Here is a 14,635-nt window from a genome sequence, read left to right on the forward strand (position 1 = left end):
AAAAGAAAAAGCAGGGCACACCTGGGTGGCTCAGTCGGTTAAGCGTCTGCCTTTAGCTTGGGTCATGATCCTAAGGGCCTGGGATCATGGAGCGCCACGGCTGGCTCTCCGCTCGGGGTGAGCCTGCTTCTCCCTCTCCCTCTGTGTACAGCTCTACTTGTGCTATCTGCCAAATAAAAAAATAAAATCTTTGGGGCGCCTGGGTGGCTCAGTGGGTTAAGCCGCTGCCTTCGGCTCGGGTCATGATCCCAGGGTGCTGGGATCGAGTCCCGCATTGGGCTCTCTGCTCAGCAGGGAGCCTGCTTCCCTCTCTCTCTCTCTCTCTCTCTGTGCCTGCCTCTCTATCTACTTGTGATCTCTCTCTCTGTCAAATAAATAAATAAAATCTTAAAAAAAAAATAAAAATAAAATCTTTTAAAAAAATAAAATGAAAAAGTAGGATTGTAGCAAATGGGACTCTTAGAGTTACCTCTGCACTTCTCCATATCAATACTTAAGAGTGTCCTAGGCAAGACAGTAGAGTCTAAGTTCTGGAACAGTCTAAGTACGCAAAAAAATGTTTTAGTATCTCATTGAATGTCAGAATCTTTTTACTCACTGTGAGACTTGTCTTGCAAAATGTCAAAGTTATCTTCTTTAATAAAGAATGTATTCTTATATTCATCTAATGAACTTTTGGCATTTAAAAAACTTATCCTGTCCATGTTTTTAATCTTACCCTTTCAGTTAGTATTACTGACACGTGTTTTCACTGCCATGATTCTAAAGGGCAGCAGAAAAGCAGAAGTACCAAGGTTTATGTAGATGATCTCATCACTGAAGCTGTAGGTTGTCTAAAATTCCTTGCCATTAAAAACAGTGTTATTATACAATACTGTTCACACAGCATTTTTGTAAGCAGGGTCTTTTCCTGAGGAGGGTTTCCAGAAGTTGGGTTACTGGGTCTCAGTATGGATCTACTACCTGCAGACTGTAAAACTTTTGTGGGGAGAAATTTATAATTACACAGATCAGAAATGAACGACCAATCTACAGGCGCCGCACCTGATCCTCCAAATCCGTAACAGAGAACGTTTCTGGAGACCTTCCCTACTACATAGCAGGCACTGTGCTAGATGGGCTTGGTGGAACAGTATTCAAATTCCGATTACACAAACAAGTGTATGCCCAGGCCTGATTTATATGCTAGTGATATGTAATTTCCCCTATCACTAAGTCTATTTGGGAGTCTGTGGAAGAACCAAAATATGGCAGTTGTGGGTCACACAATCCAGTTATTCTTGGTGTTTACGGAGAAGGGTGGTATCACCTTGAATGTTTGTAACTATGAGCTTTTACATTTATAATACACTGAAGAGAGCCCAGTGTTACTGTACGAAGACAAGTATCATGCAGAAACACCCCGATGTTATGCTTGGTAATACGCAGTTATTTCAGGGCGACTGCTGTGTCTGGCCGCCGTGTGGATGTTTTGAGAGCTGATGTCAATCTATTGTTTATGTCCATTCCCTGGGAGGGGATGCATTTTTACCTCAGATTGAAGTCTGGTTCTGCAAGCGCAAAGGCAACTGTCTAGTAGCCGGAGGGTGAATCAACAGCTGTGAGGCCACCCAGGCGTTAAGGACACAGCTCTCAGCTGTCTCTCCATTCTGAACCCCAGTTGGTCCTGACCCCATACAAATCTGGCGTTCTCGCTTTGATGTTTATGAACTGATTGCATTTAAATGCAGGATAATGATTCAGGGGTTAGAGAAACTGTTATTTATACAAATGTGGTTAACACCTCATCATTTTAAACTGGCTGTGCTAATAATGCTCATTGTGCTCTTTGTTTTCGGGTTTTTTTGCCCAAATTTGCAATCTGAATTTGCTCTGGCAGGATGTGGCTGTGTGCTGGAATAGACTAGAACTGCTGGATGACTCCAGAGGGCTGGGACTGAAGGCACTTCTTCGGGGAACCTCCTAGCGTACGCGGTGTCTGGTGTCCGTGGGTCTGGCAGTTCTCCAGCTGTCCTTGTTCACGTATCATAAATCTGTTCTTTTAGGGAATCAGTAAGATTTAAAGTTAGATGTATTCCTTCTGAAAACTATAGATGATTACACTAAAAAAATGAAATGCTATTTGTTATTAACAGTGGCCTCACATTTAAGGACAATAGCTACCTGAGGAAATAATGTAATTACAGAGCAACTTAATTTATCTTCTCCAAAATACAAATAGTGAAAAAAGAAATAGACAATGATTTAATCAATAAAATTACACCAACATTTGTATACACTTAAACTGTATCCATAAGAGTTTATCAGAAGAACTCACAGACATGATTTCAAAGCTTACTGATTCATTATCAGACTAACTATATGCTAACTTTACTCTCTTCATAGTTAGATAGACCACCACTAGCTACGTGTGGCTTTTAAAATTTAAAGTATTTAAAATTATGTAAAAATGTAAAACTCTGTTCCTTTGTATCACTAGCCACACTGGAAATATCCCATAGCCACTTGTGCTAGTGGAGATATAACGTACCCAGCAGCACAGACAATCATATTGGACAACGCTGACTTGGACACTGAAATTATAAGGAATTATGCTCAGTCCTGTAACACACATCCTTGCTTACATCCTTGGTTGTACATGCTGCCTACAAAGAGCAATTAACAGACAGCTCAATACGTACCCCTGCAATTGGAGGGGCCTGGGGGAAAAGGAGGAACAGGTGAGCAGTGCTGGACTAGTTATTCTTGACAAAAGAAAACATGTTCTGTGACTGTCTCTGAGGACACCTCTTCTGAGAACAAGAGGTTCATCACACATCTAGATAAAAAGCCTGTAACTGTAACTCCTTAAAATCATGCTTAGTAGCCTGGATAAAAAAATATTCATGTGGTTCTGTAAGCTAGAAAGCACTCTTCAGAAAATTTAAAATTATTTAAGAAGCATTAGAAGACACCTTCCATCTCTAAAATTCTGATTAGCGTTATTACAACTTAGTATTTTGTTAAACATCAATCACAGTTGTAAATGTCTTTCATGGGCTTCAAAGACCATCCTACTTCCAAATTTGTTCACAGATCCTGTTGATTAATACATTTAGTCAAGCTTCAGAGAAGTTCACCCAGTTAAGAAGCGCGCCAGGCCTACCTTGGCTGCAATAGTCGCTAAGATTCAGACGACTGTTTCCTCGCTCCTACAAATATCCACAGGGCTTAACGGTCTACCTATGACTAACATACCAAATGGAGACCAACATCACATTAATCCTAAGAGATGCATTTAAGGAAAGAGCAGAATGAATTCTGCTTCCTTCGCTTAACTTTCTCATTTTAATTAAAGTCAAGAAGCAATGGTAAAGTTATTCCACATCAAAGTTAAAAATGCACAACTTGCTATTTTACATTCTGCTATAGACTATGTATCTTCCCAAATTCATCTATTAATGCCCTAATCCCCAATGTAATGGTATTTGCAAGTGGAGCCCTTTGGAAGGTAATCAGGTCACAAGGGTGGAGCCCTTATGAAGGGGATTAGTGCCCTTATAAAAGTGACCAAGAAAAGATAATCTCTCTTCTCCCTAAGCAAAGACACAAGAAGTCAGCTGTCTGCAAACTAGAAAGAGGGCTCTCACCAGACATCAAATCTGCTGGCACGCAGTTGAGGGACTTATCATCCTATAGAACTATGAAATCCTATAGAACTACAGAAATCCTATAGAACTATATAGATATAGAACATTCTATAGAACTATGAAAAAAGTCTGTTGCTTTAGCCACCCAGTCTATGATATTCTGGTACAGCAACCTAGGCTAAGGCAGCCAGACAGACACAGATACATACACGCTTTTCTTAAGAAATTACAAAGGTTCAAAAATATATTCACTAATTTTTCAAATGTTTATTTTTTTAAAAACATTTATTTATTTGAGAGGGAAATGGAGAGTCTCCCAAGCAAGCTCTGCACTGAATGTGGAGCCCAAGGCGGGGCTCGAACTCACGACACCGAGAAACCAAGAGTCGGACACTCAACCAACTGTGCCATAAGGCACCCCTCAGATGATTATTTGAAAGTGAAATTCATGTTGCACATACATAGCAACATACTAAACACAATAATGGTACTCTAAAGTCATGAAAAAGACCAAAGAAATAAAACTTCCATCCCATTTCACTTAGGACTCTTTTCAGCACATACATTTATAAAAATCTAAGATAAAAACAACAAAAAGGAAGTAAAGCTAAACAGGGAGCAAAAAAAAATTATCCAAAGTTTGCAAAAGTATTGCTTCATTTATTTGACCTCCTCCTTTCTCTGCGATAGAATTACTTAACGCTCTGCGGAGGTTTCCTTTATAGGCATTTTAGGCCTTACAATTTCTTGAACTTCTCAGCAATGTAATTTATATCTACAGTTTGCTTACGTTTCTGTTCACACTTCAACCTTGGGAAGTCTCTGCTATTATATGTTTAACTAGGACATCTTCAGGCATCTGTGGACTGTAACCAGATGGCTTTGTAACGAAGTACTGTACTCTCACCACCTGAAGACCAGCACAGGTGGCAGAATTAGTTGGTGGTCACTGAATATTAGGTCTATTCATATATGCAAAACACAGTAATCAAAAGAGCCCTAAGATTTCCCAGAATATAAACATTCCCTTTCCACTCCCTTGTAAAACGCACAAAATATTTTAAAGAACTTGGGGCTTGCCCTCAAATAAAATTTCTGGAACCTCCTGCCAGGTCATTTTCAGCCCTCAGTACTGAAGGTGAGCCTTCGGACCATTCCATCTAAAGGGCTTCCATGGTATGCTTTTCAACGAGCAGAATAATATTTGATCTATGTAGAATTCTAAGTAACTTGAAAATAAACCCAGCACTCCGACTCCAAGCTAAAGTGCTACACTACTAAGATGATTCTAAGTGTTTTCAGCCCAAAACAGGTATTAATTTTGACTCTGAGAGCTCAATGCCCAAGAACAATGAATAACCAACACTAAACTATGCTAAATATTGACAACATTCACCATAGCCATCTAAATATCCACATAAGGGGATAAGACAATCTAGTTACTGGTTACCTGGTAACTATTTTCCATAGTCTTTCTAAACAAATAAAAATTATCTTTTTATTATTACAGTACTCTAACTAGTTAACAAAAATAAAATCCAAATATCGTTATATCGAGATAGAGCAGGGAGGATCTAGAAACGCGGTTCTTTATCTCTTCCCGAGTTAACTCAGAGACAATGGAGGAAGATGGAACAGATGCGGCTCCGTCTGACTGATGTGAGAAGAATTTAAATGTCGTAGGTAAAATACTTAGGGTAGAGGTGCCAGAGCCAGAATATTTAAAACATTCATCTCAAGATATAGATTTCGTTTCTACAACAATAGGCTCATCCTTGGATTTGTATTAAAATGCGATGGTATTTTGCTTATATATTGCATAGCTAAGATGCAACAATACTAAAACATACAAAATATCCCATTCTATGACAGAAATTATTTCATGTACTTTGAATATGCTTTATAGCGTTCTAACATAAGTGATAATTTTTTTTTATAATGGCAACTCTCCTTTATTTTGGAATAAATAATTTCTGAAAGAATATCTGCCTATGTTCTCTTCCTTATTTATTAAAAACTATGTGAGTTTATGTTTCCAAAACTATTTAGTAAATAAAAAGTTATCTATTCATTTCTATCATCCAAATGTACTATCCAGAAGAATTTTTGCAAATAAGATCTAGATCTAGAATAAGATTAAGAGCAAAAAAGAAGTATAACCTTTAATTCTGGGGAGAAAAAATTTTTAACTGCTGCTCAAAGAATTTTCTTTTCAAAATCATGTATGTGTTAAGTGATAATGAAATATTCACCCGTGTTAAGTTATATCATGATAGCACTCTTATTATTTGGAGAAGTATTGGTTCGCATTTATTTATATTATCTGACAAAATGGTAGTTCTATAATTTAATAAAACACTTAAGTTCAGAAGTTGGAATAAATACAAAAATGCATCACTTGATATCTTCACTGTACACCTTCCTTTATGGTAACAAGTACCAGGCCATGGACTAATTTAACCTTGGATAGGTAATACCTGTAACACTTAAATGGGCTTGAAAATACGAACATCTCCGCTCCAGCGTCAGTTCGAGGGGAGGCTGCAAGTATGTGCAGATGAGCAGTAGACGGGAACTGTTTTTATGAAGGAAAGGTGGGAAAAGGAATGTATCCCTTTTTTAAAAGGGACAGATCACAGTTATTAAACAATTCCTTTATAAACTTTAGATCTTAGACTTAGTCTCAAAGAAATTTTGGAGTTATACTCAACAGTCTTACTTTCTTTTGGTTTAACATCTAGATACTAAGCCACCTAATTTAATCATCTTTACGGGAGCGATAAGGAACCAATCTCCAAACAGATGGAGCATTCCGATGAGACCACCTGCAGCCTGACCCTCCCGTTTCCCTGGTCAGTCAACCAAACAGGAGAATTTAAGCTAATTCAAGTATCAGGGAAAAGCTGGGGGAGGGGGAGAGTCTAAAACACGTCAAATATGCTTTCTAAGAAATTATGCCTCACTGCTTAAGTTAAACATGAGAATTTCCACCTCAGTAAATCTCTCATACAAGAATAACCTAACACTTATGTATGCTTTAGCATATAAAAGGACATAATAGAAAAGTAGAGATTTGGTGTGTTTCTTAAATCTTACATAGCACAAGTTCTAAAAATGAAATCATCGTGCTGAATCAGAAATACTATCATTTTAAATTACACTACAGAGGTTTCTTAACAGCTCACCAAAACAAATACCATAAATTCCCCTCATGAAAGCACAAACACACAGAACCAGTAAAGTTGGAAAGCTGAAAAATATTAACTTCAAGGAGTTCATTTTAATTATGAAAAGCACTGCATTTCTAGAAACTGCTATACTGGAACAAAATACCAATATCCATGACCAATACGTAAACTAACAATGATCTGGGCAAAATGTCCATCTCGCTAGTTAAGCAGAAATACTCCTTTTTACATGTTTGAGAAACAATGCTTAAAATCATACAAGGTTTGAAAAACTTAATTTAACAAAGTTTTCACGAAAAGAGAAAACACCAAAGTTGGTAACAGTAAAAGTCTTTTGGCTTTCTTACAAATGATAGCTTCACAGCCCCGTAACTCTGAGAGCACAGAGTATTTCGCTAGGAAAAATACAATGACTGTACGCTGTGTTTCCTCTACAGTCTTATGTATCCGAGTTGCTCCCAGACCCTGGCTCACTGGTTATCCGCATCATCACTCTCTTTGTCCCAGTCTTTCATGGATGCTCCCATCATGAAATCATCACGTAAGATTGTCCATCCAGGGCCCTCTTCTGATTTCACTTCAGTCTGAGGACAATTACAGAAACAAAATATCAAAAGGCAATTTAATCATAAGGAAATAAAAAAGCCCAAGCTACAAACTAACTTATCAATACTTAGTTTCAGAACAGGAATGAAAACAAGACAAATTATAGTTAATTTATACACTGTGATATAAGCACAAGTATGTAACAGAGCTATACGTTAATAAACTATTTTTAATCCCATAAAATATCAAGGAAGCAAAAAACCTTTTATTCACAGGGGGAGAGAATTTAGTAAAATCTAGGTTTGCTATCAATTTTTAAAATCTGGCAATCGAAACAGACTTAAATATTATTTATGTTTATGGATGATTTATTAGAAAAATTCTGGCAAACTATTTTAAAACAAATAGAAATTTAACAAAGGTTGATCATACAAAATAAAAGAGAGAAAAGGAGACTAACTTACTTGGTACTGTGTTAGGTTTTTATAGATGTTATCTCATTTAACATTTGATAAAAATGTGAACCAAATGTTCTTTATTTAGGTTATGATCTCACTGCCTGACCTAATCATGTAGTCAAAAGACTAATCACATGCTAAAATGATAAATAACTGAAGCAGGCAATAAACATAATAGGTAGTCAATTTTGCTTATTTATAGGATTTACATAAAACTATGACAGCCTAAGTACAACCTTGAATTTCATGGTACAACAGCACCACCTTGTGGTATTAATTAAGTAATACAATATATGCAAGTTCTGGGATTTCTTTCCTTCACTCCACAAATGTGCTTCAAGCACTGTTCTTTGGGTTGGAAACACATTCGTGAACAAAACAAAGTCCCTGTCTTCTGGGATCTAACAGTCTACACCTTTCTATTTAAACCATTCATGAACTACAACGTTGGTAAAAGCTCCCTAAGTATGCAAGAACCCATGATATTTGGCTAGAAAATAGTGTTATCTTTACGAGAGCTATAAACCATATAAAAAGCATATATTTAACCATATAAAAAGCAATTTTCAAGAGAAAAGATATTAAAGACATTTCCCAGGTTACAAGAGATTACTTATCTAATTCTGCTGAAGCTACCTTTTATTTTAAAAAACAGCCCCAAAACAGCCATTCCATTTAGGAAAAAAAGGACACTATTACAAAACAGGAAAAATATCCTATTGGATTTACCCCCATCTTCCCGGGATCAAAAAATCAAGCAAAGCTTGTACCTAAATATAAAGACTAGAGAGTATACAAATTGAGCAAAGATTTCAGAATTGACTTAAGCCAAACAGCATGCTCTGTACTTCAATTTAACCAACACAAAGAAAGAAAAAATATCGGTGTTTTTAGAAACCAACGGTAAAACAACTGCAAAGCTTCTCATGGCCACACTGATACGGGAGTGAGCAAGTAAGAAAGGAATGTGTAACTCTCCTCACGGAGCATGCTCACACCTTCCCATCCCTCATTTCCACAGTCTCAAACCTACCTTCCTAAAACTATTCTTGCTTTGGTTAGATTTAGTTACCTAACTGGATAAAAGGCTATTTTTTTTTTATTCAGCTCAAGTTTTCTTTGCCAATCTCCTCACCTTAAGTAAGAGAAAAAGCTGTTCCCTTGAAGAGAACCACTTAGATGCAACCACAATCAAAACACCTCTCCCGCCACATTAATCATTCAAAATTTTCAAGTAAATTCTAAAAAGCGTTATGACTCCTGGTATAGCCGTATGCAAGTTACTGACTACTAAAGACTTAACCCTGACATCAATGTTCGTGTTTTCACATGAACAGGCACAATCTCTGTGGTAAGCTTCCACGTGCAGACAGTTACACCCAACGCGCTGTCAACATGCCCCCAACCACGAGAAGGCAGACCCCTCATGACTGAGCTCAGTGCAGACTGTTTCCACGAGAGAGCTCCTCCTGACAGCCCACTTCGGCAGGACTGTGGGTTACTCCTCTACTAGGCAGCATCATAAAAGCTGTTAGCACCCGAAAGAAAAGGAAGGAAGGAAGGAGGGTAGAACAGGGACAAAGCCTTAAACAGGTAGTTCAGAAAGAAAGAAAAGAACCATAGTGGACCAACGGAAAGAACTCATTAATTAAAATGTTGAAAGCAACTGCCCAGCATGCTTGTCTTGAAAGACAATTATGTAAACATGTATTTCAGGCAAAGAGAACAATCACAGTATCTCTCAACAGTCCAATGCGAAGAGTAACAGTGAAGGAAAGCTTTGCTGGGAGATTTTGGTGGTATTGTGTTTGTTTTTTTCAGCAACTGATTGTCTGTATCAGCAATTTTCCAAGTGTGGTCCCCAGACCGGCAGCACTAGCTTCAGTATCACTTGTTAGAAAATGAAAATCTCGGGCCCCGTTCCAGACCTCCTGAATCAGAAAGGCTAGGGGCTGGAGCCCGGTCATCTCTTCTCATAAGCCATCCAGTGCTTCTGACACTGGCTACAGTCTGAGAACCACCAGTCTACAAAAGAACAAATACATCTTACTTTTATTCACTACTACAAGACGAAGTACACGTTATGGCTAAGAGAGAAAAGATTTTAGATTCTGGAAAGCCAATGTTAGGACACCTCACTAAATGTTTTATAAGTTGCCATCATCCAAGCTCTCACACTACAGTGCTATTTTTATAACTGTGAAGCAATAATATGGACAAAAACAAAACAATAGAAAACTTAGTACAAACAAGTATGGGTTAATGTATTTTATCTAATTCTTTTTTTTTTTTTTTTTTTTTAAGATTTTATTTATTTATTTGACAGAGAGAGATCACAAGTAGGCAGAGAGGCAGGCAGAGAGAGTGAGAGGGAAGCAGGCTCTCCTCAGAGCAGAGAGCCGGACGTGGGACTCGATCCCAGGACCCTGAGATCATGACCTGAGCCGAAGGCAGCGGCTTAAACCACTGAGCCACCCAGGCGCCCGGGTTAATGTATTTTAAAAAACAGGTATTTTTTATAATATTTGTCCTGATGGCAGTGCAAGAAACACTCTGTTTTTTTTTTTTTGTTTGTTTTTTTTTTGAAACACTCTGTTTTAAAGGCAACAGGATGACCCTTTACTTTCTATGCCTACACTTGCTAAAGTAATGCGCAGCCAAGAAAAAAGGCGGGGGTGGGGGGAAGTCCACGTAAGGTGGCAGCTTGAACACACACAACTAGTCTTGCTCAACTGCAAAACTCACTAAAACAACAGAAAAGTGCCTTGTTATTTCAAAGACATAATTCACAAGGAAAAGATCCAGAGAGACAACAACAGTAACAGCGTGGAAGCGAGATGGACCAGAAGACTGACTGGTCAAAGCCAAGAAAGCACACTCCTAAGACTGCAACTGTCAAGATGTGACAGAACCAGTTTACACCGCTGAATCTTCAAGAAATCAACCAACCAACCAACCAAAGCCCCAGGAACTAGCATTCGCTGGGTACTTTGGGAATTGAGGGCAGGAATGGAAAGATCAAAATAAAGAGAACTGGGAGAACCTTATGTTGAGAAGCGATCAGATCTCTGGATCCCCTTCCCCATTCCACACTAGCTGGGTGGAAGACTGAAGCTTTAACCTCGGGAGAGGTAACGGGCCAAGCACCGATGAAGGCGCAGGCACAGTACCAGAAACGGAGGATTAAGTTATACCCCCTGCTCCCCGGTAATGAGTCTCAAACCTCTTCTCACCTTGGCTCCCAAGAATACTGGGAGGCAGATCTTTCCCTTCAGGCAGGAAATCAGGAACACCCTAGATGAAATCTGGCCAGTCGCTAATAAATAGCCCACGGAGACAATACCATGCAAAGGTTCCTGTCACACGCACAACATCCGCACGCTCACAACTTCATTGCCTCTTTGGGATTATTTGTTCTAAATCACGAACGGACGACTAAGGACTATCAGAAAGGAGAGAGAGGATAACAAACACAAACATTTAGAAAGCAGCTTGTAGGAAAACAGAACTGTTCAAAGAGAAGAAAGTTTAGGGGAAAATACCATTAATATACTCAAAGAGTCAGGAGATCATAGTGCATCCACACAGGTGGTTGCTATTTAAAAAGAAACATTAAGAGAATAACAAGGAGCTTGAAATTAAAAACATGATGGCAGAAATAACACATCAATACAAGGGTGAGAAGCTAAAGCTGTGGAATCAGCCAGAAAATAGAGTAAAAAGAAACAAGTGATGGAAAATAGAAGTCGGATAAGTGGAGGACCAGTCCAGGAGGTTCAACATACAAATAACAATTACACAGAGAGAATACAAATATGGAGGGGAGGAAACCCAATTAAATACTTCAAGAAAATTTCCCAAAAGTAAAGGACACACACTTCCAGAATAAAAAGAGCCTTCTGGATGTCCAAAACACAAAAGAAAGACCGAGCCACGTCAAGGACATCATGTACAATTTCAGAATAATAGGTACTGAAAGAATATCCTGAAAGCTTTCCGAAAGAGAACAAGTCACATACTTAGAGATGATCAGGAATTAAAACAGATACAGATTTTCCTATAAACAACCCTATAAGCAAGAAAGCACGAGACACATTCTTTCAAATGCTGAAGAGAAATAATTCCCAACTTAAAATGCAATACTCAGATATACTGTTATTCAAGTGTGCAGAAAGAACAGAGGTACTTTCAGACTTATAAGGTACCCAAAAGTTTACTTCTAATTAAGCCTATCTCAGGAAACTACTGAGAACGTCCTCCACAAAAACAGAATAGTAAACCAAGAAGAGAAAGACACAGGCTGGAAGAAGTAGGCAGGCCAACAGAGGAAAGAGAAGGGAAGTTCCAGGATGAGAGCCAATGGAGACGTGAGAAAGGCAACTGAGCATTGGGCACACAGACATCCCAGACCATGGCACGATACCTTAACCTGACAAAAACACTGAAGATGTGCTTCACCAAACAGTGGGAGTAAACCAAGAAAGAAGAAACGTGATCCAGTAAATATGAAATCCAATCCAGAAGAAAGTCCAAGGATCACAAAAACTGTACGTCCCATGATGACAACTGTGAAGCAGCCCAGGAGGGGAATGCGGCAGTCTAGCAGAGGACAGCTCCAAGATACATTACCTGAGGTCATTTGATTTTGAAAAACTAAATACACGAAGGAAGTTACATATGAAAATCAAGGCGATTATTAATTTAAGGAAAAACAAATAGAAGGAAACAAGTTAAGAATGCAGAGAGGCATAAAAGCCAATGTAACGAGTGAAAGGAGTAAAAAGTGGTTGTCGGGGGGTAGGAGCCACAGAGAGTAGGCAGAATAGGGCAGAAAACTATTTATAATAATCCTTTTGGCAAAATGTGACCTCTTAAACCACATGGATAAGTAAAAATTAATTTAAATGGGGAAAAAACAGGACCAAGTAATGAGAAAACAAACTATTCCTTAATTATTTCCACAAATTCTAAGTTTTGCAAGTCTCTAAGATCTTCCCAAAAAATCTCCCCCAAGACACTCTTTCAGTTTTACTATGATTGTTTCCCTTTCCAACTTACTGAAATGAAAAAAAAGTTAGAAACATGAATTATGCTATGAAGTTATGTGCCAGTTTACACAATACTGCCTTATTTCTAATTCTCTTAAAATTCCTAGCTGGAAAGCAGCTGTCTTCCTCATCTTACAGAAGGAAACTAAGGCTCAAAGAAGTGAAGAAACTTGAACTCAAGTTCAGTTAATAAATGGCTGAGTCAACATTCAAGTGCAAATCCATGATTCTCAAGTCTAAGTTCTTTCCGTCATACTATACTGCTCTAAAACTTAGTAAGAACATTATTATTACTAAATCACCTGTTATAACCTGTAAATTTACAACAATGAGTACTAATATACACTGAAAATGACTGAGTATGTTTAAGATAATTTCTATAAAAGTCAGAACTTGTGGGGGGCACGTGGATGGCTCAGTTGGTTAAGCATCTGCCTTCAGCTCAAGTCATGAATCTAGGGTCCTGGGCTCCCAAATCAGGCTCCCTGCTCATCTGCTTCATCCTGTCCCTCTGCTCCTGCTCTCTCTCACTCTCTCAAATAAATAAACAAAACCTTTAAAAATAAATAAAGTCAGAACTCGGGAAAATTATATTGCACAACAGATACACATAATATCAATTTACTGTACCTTTTCATAAAGATGATTTATGATTAGGTATAAAAATTTTCTGAATACTTGGACTATCCACAAAGAAAAGGTCGATCAGAGATTAATAAGAAGAGAACGCAGCTGAGGGAAATTCCAAATGTGTCATTCATTGGAAACACTTGCCTAGGGTGATTCCTAAATAGATTTCGTTACATGTTAAGACATCATGAGAATTAGGGTTTTTTGTTTTGTTTGTAAAATGGAGGTAGTGGTAATCTGATGCATTACTTTTATAAAAGGAATGAAAACCAACCAGAGTTCTGGATCTGAATCACAGTTGACTATTGATTACAACACTGAAAATCAAAGCTCAGAGGTCCAGGTCTTCAAAAAAATGAGAGATACTTCCCTTAACCTTGGTATAAATATATTGCAAGATACAGGTAAGCACACAACCCAGGTTAGGCCCAGACAGGTGCTCTCATCAGGCCGAAGTGGTAGGAATGTTCAGCGCAATCAAAACCGAGCAGGTTGTGCAGCCCGTCAGTGCCGCTGCAAAGCAGTAGGAACTCAGTGACCTCCAGCAACCTGCATGGTAACTCTCTGGGCCTACATCAACCGAAAAGTAAAACTGATTAAATGCAAAAGTTTAATGAAAACCACATGATACAAGGAAACAAAATAGTGCCTACCCTCACAGGCCTGCTTTCATACAAATATTTAATCAAGATCATACAGAAGCAGTCTGTGTCAATTTTGAAGATGAAGACAGCCCTTAAAAATGTTAATCAGCGGGGCGCCTGGGTGGCTCAGTGGTTTAAGCTGCTGCTTTCAGCTCAGGTCATGATCTCAGAGTCCTGGGATCGAGTCCCACATCGGGCTCTCTGCTCAGCAGGGAGCCTGCTTCCCTCTCACTCTCTCTGTCTGCCTCTCTGCCTACTTATGATCTCTCTGTGTCAAATAAATAAATAAAATCTTTAAAAAAAAATGTTAATCAGCTTCCATTTCAAGGTTCAAACATACACTGGCAGCTACTGAGAAGAAAACTGAAAACAGAGGTTTGGAATTATTCATTAGGCTAATACCAAATAATTAAGAGTTTAACCTCATTTCAATTCTGAAGGGGAAAATTAAAGTCAAATCCTAAAACAATAAACAGTATAATCACATCTATA

At 38.3% G+C, this 14,635-nt stretch overlaps 1 protein-coding gene across 1 annotated transcript in view; it reads right to left on the bottom strand.

The window, feature by feature from the left end:
* Nucleotides 1–6,889: 6,889 nt before the first annotated feature.
* Nucleotides 6,890–14,635, bottom strand: part of RRP15 (ribosomal RNA processing 15 homolog) — a 40,162-nt gene continuing 32,416 nt past the window's right edge. Inside the window, exon 5 of the mRNA XM_045983458.1 lies at nt 6,890–7,401. Within this exon, the coding sequence (XP_045839414.1) occupies nt 7,288–7,401 (114 nt within the window). The 3' untranslated portion in view covers nt 6,890–7,287. The remainder of the gene's footprint in view (nt 7,402–14,635) is intronic.

This window comes from Meles meles, chromosome 17 (assembly GCF_922984935.1).
Source record: "Meles meles chromosome 17, mMelMel3.1 paternal haplotype, whole genome shotgun sequence".
NCBI lineage: Eukaryota > Metazoa > Chordata > Mammalia > Carnivora > Mustelidae > Meles > Meles meles.